This window comes from Glycine max, chromosome 14, assembly GCF_000004515.6.
Source record: "Glycine max cultivar Williams 82 chromosome 14, Glycine_max_v4.0, whole genome shotgun sequence".
In the NCBI taxonomy this organism is placed as follows: Eukaryota; Viridiplantae; Streptophyta; class Magnoliopsida; order Fabales; family Fabaceae; genus Glycine; species Glycine max.
In genome coordinates this window covers 28,854,265-28,860,662 of record NC_038250.2, presented here as the reverse complement: position 1 = coordinate 28,860,662, position 6,398 = coordinate 28,854,265, and the positions used below count along the sequence as shown (strand labels likewise).

General features: G+C 31.7%; 1 protein-coding gene across 2 annotated transcripts; it reads left to right on the top strand.

Moving 5' to 3' along the window:
- The first annotated feature begins 453 nt into the window (after positions 1-453).
- LOC100788702 (protein disulfide-isomerase) lies at positions 454-5,738 on the top strand. 2 transcript variants are annotated; one of them, XM_003545595.5, is made up of 11 exons: positions 454-802; positions 1,595-1,625; positions 1,720-2,007; positions 2,085-2,273; positions 2,363-2,488; positions 3,419-3,556; positions 3,646-3,765; positions 3,964-4,081; positions 4,773-4,885; positions 5,098-5,291; positions 5,416-5,738. In XM_003545595.5, the coding sequence occupies exons 1-10, from the start codon at positions 624-626 to the stop codon at positions 5,284-5,286; spliced, it is 1,491 nt and encodes a 496-aa protein (XP_003545643.1). In that variant the 5' UTR covers positions 454-623; the 3' UTR covers positions 5,287-5,291; positions 5,416-5,738. The 2 variants fall into 2 exon arrangements, with proteins under 2 accessions (XP_003545643.1, XP_014622056.1); XM_014766570.3 differs by lacking the exon at positions 454-802 and adding an exon at positions 1,145-1,485.
- Positions 5,739-6,398: the final 660 nt, after the last annotated feature.

Below are 6,398 nucleotides of genomic sequence, written 5' to 3'. Positions count from 1 at the left end.
TTTTTTATCTTTATCTCTAATTAGATGTCAACATTTCTTTAATTAAAAATATCAATAATTTAGCTTGTCAATTAATTTTTTTTTACTAGAGGTTAGTGAAAAAAATATATTATTTTTCTTTTTAGAATAACTTTTTAAGAATATTTTAAATTATATATATATATATATATATATATTAATTTTAAGATAAAAAAGAATTAATTAAATTAAAAACTACCCAATCTAACTAAAAAAATTATTCATTATAATTTAAAATACTTACTTTTTGAAATTTTAATTTTATAAAAACAAAATTTCCTATTCACAATTCCCGTGATAAAATACTAGTACTAATTTTTCAAAATCAATTCACCCAACTTATCAACACCATTCTTCAAACGTAACTGAAAAAAAAATAAAATACTAACAGCAAAATGAAGCACGAATTAGTTAAGTAATTTAATTTTTTTTAGAAGGAAAATCTTTATCGGTTGTTTTTTGTTTGACAAATAACTTATAAATAAGAAAGCCGAGAAACAAAAACCCGAGTTGGATCAGTCACATGTTGCAGCGTTTGATTTAAACCATCGGCATCTGAGAAATAAAAGTGTTGTGAGCGCGCTTCTTTGAGAGTATTAATATCAATGGCGCATCATAACAATAATAGGGTTTCGATTTGGTTCCTCTTCGTCTCATCACTTCTTTCTCTCTTCGCTCAGATCTCCTCCGCAGAGAAGGAGTTCGTTCTCACTTTAGATCGCTCCAACTTCTCTGACATTGTTACCAAACACAACTTCGTCGTGGTCGAGTTCTACGCGCCTTGGTAATATGTTGTTAATGTTCTTTTCGGATTCCTCATCTCCTGCATTAGCGTTTCGCAACATTGCAGCTCTCATTTTTTGTTGTTGTTTTTTATTATTATAATAATTCCTTAAATTTAATCTGGGGATGCATGAGTATGGAAAAAATAAATATGCTTTGGTGGACCCCACCCGACTATACCTATTGGGGGCACTCTGGGAAATGTGCCCAAGATTATTTGGATTTTCTAGTGAGAAAGAATAATCTTAAATCCTTTTACAAGTATATTTCTACTAATAAGAAATTATTAGAAAGAATAATTTTTAATAATTTAATAAATTTGAACCGATCACAGAAAGAGTGTCGACAGGCTTCTCTTGGACTAATTCTTCTATGGGATAAGTATTGAATGGGTTTTACATTTTCAACACATTAAAATGTATTTATTTTTTATTTAATTTTTTTTTATAAAGTGATAGTAAGAAGATTTGTAGGAAGATTACTCAATGAAAAATGCTATTTAGCATTCTTTTTATTATTGGCACTGAAACTTATGAGGAACTATAATTTTTTTTTACTTACTCCTTATTTAACAAGTCTTACTCATGGTTTTGTATTTTTTTTTTAATAAAGTTGCACTCATGTCTAATATATATTTTTAATGCTTGAAATTCTTTATCTGCCTGAGCTGCGATTGACTATGAGGTCACAGTCATTGAACTCATTATTCTGGGCAGTTTATTCACTGATACTGTATTTTAACAATTTTCTTTCTCTTAATATATAATTCATTTTTGTTTAATTCACTTTCTAGGTGTGGCCACTGTATGAAGCTTGCTCCAGAGGTATTACTTTTCAGCTTTTATTTTTGGATTTTGGTTAAGTTGGCCTGGTAAGATTATGTGAATTCTGATTTTCTATAATGTTTTGTTCCTGCAGTATGAGAAAGCTGCTTCTATCTTGAGTAGCAATGATCCTCCGGTTATTTTGGCTAAAGTTGATGCCAATGAGGAAAAGAATAGAGAACTTGCAAGACAATTTCAGGTTCAGGGATTTCCAACGATTAAGATTCTAAGAAACGGGGGCAAGGTTGTTCAAGATTACAAAGGTCCCCGTGAAGCAGATGATATTGTTGACTATTTGAAGAAGCAAAGTGGTCCCGCAACAGCTGAAATTAAATCTGCAGATGATGCTAGTGCTTTGATTGGCAAAAATAAAGTTGTTATTGTAAGTGATCTTCCATCATGTTTTTATGTTTGCTTTGATTTGTATTCACATGTAATCTTGTTCTACAATATTATCAGGTTGGGGTCTTCCCAAAATTTTCTGGGGAGGAGTATGAGAACTTCAATGCATTGGCAGAGAAATTGCGTTCTGAATATGATTTCGGTCACACCTTGGATGCCAAATACCTTCCACGTGGAGAATCATCGGTGACTGGGCCTGTAGTTAGATTATTCAAGCCATTTGATGAACTTTTTGTTGACTCCCATGTGAGTGTTGATTTCTGTAGATAAATTTCTTTTATGAAGTTTAATGTGTTTATCTCATTTGATTGAGTATAACTGTTTCATGCTTGTAGGATTTCCATATGGAAGCCTTAGAGAAATTTGTTGCAGAATCTAGTGTCCCTGTTGTGACTGTTTTTAACAATGACCCAAGCAATCACCCTTTTGTTGTCAAATTCTTTGACAATCCAAACGTAAAGGTAATATGCTATCTTAAAATATTTTATTCGTTCAATATTAAGCCAGAGGATTCGTCTTAATCATATATTGGAGCAGTGTTTTATATTGTTACTGAATTCCCCTTTCTATTATTATCATCTCCATGGGGGTTACCTTCTACTTTTCCATTATTTGCTTGTTTTCATGACATTTTCTTATTTCTAAATATTTTTTATTATTCTCTTTTACTTTTGTTCCCTCACCCCTATTTTATATCCATATCATATTGGATTGCCAAAATATTATAATTAAATAAAATCCAAATTTTCATGGGCAAATATTTCTCTCATTATCTATGTCAGGTATAATAATATGTAGGGTTAAACCATCTCTCCTGAAAAATAAGATTGGTTTTAGTTTACTCTGCCATCCCACCTAATGAGTCATTAAAATTTGTTTTTAATAAAATCTTTGGTATGAATAGGGTCTGTCGTACTGTTCCCATTGCTTCTCTATTAATAGTTAGGTATGAATTCTGCAATAAAATCTCTCATAAGATTTTATTTTTGCTAAAATCTTCCCAGTTTTTATAAGCTTGAGGCTTTATTTGTTTGTTTATTAGGAATATATTCATCTATATATGGATATACTAATATTGTTTTTTATTACACTACCTTTTTTGAGTGACCCATTGGCCTCTACATGCTAGAATTTTATATCATTGATATACTTCTCTCTTTCACTGTTTTAGTTTTTCGTATATACATATACATATTGTTTTACAATTCATAATCAGATTCATTTTTTCTTTTTTTGTTAATGCATCATTTCAGTTGCTATAATTTTATTGCTGATATATCATATATTTATTTAGATATTCTACTTTGACTACTTTAAATGCAGATAACTTTAACTAGTTATTTAGTTCTCTAGTGTTCTAGAATTCTAAACTCGTAATTTGAAATTGTTAGGCAATGATGTTTGTCAACTTCACTGCTGACAATGCTGATTCTCTCAAATTAAAATTCCGTGAATCTGCCGAGCAGTATAGACAACAGGGCGTAAGCTTTCTAGTGGGAGACCTTGAGGCTAGTCAAGGTGCATTCCAGGTTTGCATCAAAAGAGTTTGCACTCTGATTCTATATTTATCATTGCATAATCTCAATATTTGACATCGTGAATTTGGCTTGTCTGGCAGTATTTTGGCCTTAAGGAAAACCAAGTGCCTCTAATGATCATTCAACATAATGATGGGAAAAAGTTTTTGAAAACTAATGTGGAACCAGATCACATTGCAACTTGGTTGAAGGCATACAAGGTGATGCTCATTTCAATTAGTAACATATATCTTTTGCTTGCTTTAATTTGGTTGGGTCTTTATATTTAGTAGTTACTAGTTAGGAAGTTTAGTAATATAGTTAGTTTCAAAATTTTAAAATAACTGCATTCTTGCTGTTATTTGTCTTTCAGTTTGTTTGTTTTTATTAAATCAAACTAAATCTCTGTATAATTTCAGGATGGAAGTGTTGAACCATTCAAGAAGTCTGAACCTATTCCTGAAGTTAACAATGAACCTGTTAAAGTGGTAGTTGCAGACAATCTTCAGGACATTGTTTTCAACTCAGGGAAAAATGGTATGACATTTTGCTTCTATTTGGTTTAATTAATTCCATCAGTTATCTGATGGATTTTGGCTTTTGCTGTCACCCAATTAAATATCTTGTTTCTTGTGTGAAGTAATAATCTTTTTTCAACTCATTTTTTCTAGTTATGCTATAAACATAAAAGAAAGGACTCCGGTTATTGAAATAAAAAGTTTAATATAAACTGATTTGAGTATTCCTTATTAAAACTAAAGATTTTGGCATAATAGAATGGTTAATATTACTAGAATTATATAATGGTTGATTTGACTATTAATCTAGAGGATTTACATTATTAGTACTGTGGCATCTTTTGTTATGCTTGGATCTCTTGTGGATTCAATATTTGTGTTAACCGATGCTAACTTCTATTTACTTGTGATTAAAAGTTTTCATCTAAAACTGGAAGTCTTCTTGACTGTCTGAAGCTGGATTTCATTGTGGATGGCTTACAATATTCCTGTTTATGTAATCCTATAGGTTTCTATAGTTCTTGAATCGATAATTTAAATTGCTTGGCCTCTTTTTTTGCAGTTTTCGTTTGGTAAACACATCTATCTAATACCAATTATGTATATTGTGGTTGTGTATAAATTCTACATCTAAATTATTGTCCCTCATTCTTGTGTGTTAAACCATTGAGAATGAATTTATTAACTATTAAAACAAAAATAACTTGCAGTTTTGCTAGAGATTTATGCTCCTTGGTGTGGTCACTGCAAAAAGTTGGCTCCGATATTGGAGGAAGTTGCTGTTTCATATCAAAGTAATCCTGATGTTATTATTGCAAAACTGGTAAGAAATGTATATTTATAAGTTGAGGATTGTGCATGTGCCTATATTTTAATCAATTTGCACTATGGTGTAAGCAGCTTGAAAACAGATTTGATACACTAATAGTTACCAAAGAAGGACTAATTTTGTATTTTACAGAAATAAATTTTGATGAAATTAATTTTCTTTTAAAAATAATTTCTGCTAAAAAAATTTATACGCCTCTTTTCCAGGATGCAACTGCCAACGATATACCACGCGAGACTTTTGAGGTACAAGGTTATCCAACTGTGTACTTCAGGTCAGCAAGTGGAAAGATATCACAGTATGATGGAAGTAGGACAAAGGAAGACATCATAGATTTCATTGAAAAGAACCGGGATAAAGCGGATCAGCAAGAATCAGTCAAAGATGAGCTTTGAATAAGGTAAATACGTGTATATCATTAGTTCATCTTCCCTTTCTCTAATTTAATTGCCTCGTAACCAACCATAAATATGTCTTCCAGAGTTTCTCATTCACATTTTGATTTTGTTGTTTTCCCTTTGCAGGGATGCAGCTGTTCCTTTCAGAGGATATAGACACAGTTATATGTAGGATCTACATATCTTCTTTGTTGGTTCAAATTATCTTAGTTTCTTTGCATATTATCATTTTAGTTTTTTCTTCATTTACACGTTTTTTGTGTCAATAAAATGGTAGTTTTTTTTTCCCCTTGGCGTAGTGTAGTTTGATAATAAAAAATTGTGGCTGTAAAGTCCTTCGATCCTAGTTAAATTAGTAGATGCGTTTAGGTCACCAATGAATTTTCCATATCTCTTGGCATCCTTGTGAATTCTACTTGTTCTCCATATATCTATCTCCAGTTCTCAAAGGATGCATGAATATGATTCTCAAACTGCGCTTAGTTGGTCACTATTTCCTTGCTTCTGCTCCATATATCCTAGTTAAATTGGCCGTGTTTAGCAAAGCTTTAGTGCTGTGATTTAATTTTGTTTCATTGTTATGTAACCTTTGGCTATGATAACAAGTTGAGAGGTCAAATTCTTTATTGAAGTTGGTGTCGGATGATAATAGCAAGGTTAAAAAAAAATTTAAATTAATATATTGGATAAATACTTGATTTGATTCTTGAAAATTAAAATTTTATTTCTAAATTTATAAAAAGTGGGACAAATTCTTTTGTGGTTTCTTCTCCGTTAACTCAAATCGAAGTCCCTAGGTGGTACCTTTTGACTTATTTGTCATTAGAAAGAATGCCTACCTGTGGTGATGGCTTGATGTGATTAAATTGTCACTAGTAAATTTTGTTTTTTACTATTTTTTTAAAAGATTTTCTTTCTCTCTACTGTGTGGCAAATTGACCAAACTAGGTTCCTTTTAGAAACTTATTCTTAAAAGGGGGCTGTTTTGAAACTTTTTCCTGGGGGGTCTGTTTCTGGAGGGGACTCGCCAATGGAGATGGCGAGTTGGACACGTGGCGGCACCTGGTGGACTCGCCAGTGGAGTTGGCGAGTTGCTGTCCACGTGGCGG

What these genes read in the sequence shown, in the direction of transcription:
- LOC100788702 (XM_003545595.5), top strand. Translation starts at nt 624, where the DNA reads ATGGCGCATCATAACAATAATAGGGTTTCGATTTGGTTCCTCTTCGTC. An exon ending in CTAGTCAAGGTGCATTCCAG is followed by an intron (nt 3,557 to 3,645) that starts GTTTGCATCAAA and finishes CTTGTCTGGCAG; the next exon opens with TATTTTGGCCTTAAGGAAAA. An exon ending in TTTCAACTCAGGGAAAAATG is followed by an intron (nt 4,082 to 4,772) that starts GTATGACATTTT and finishes AATAACTTGCAG; the next exon opens with TTTTGCTAGAGATTTATGCT.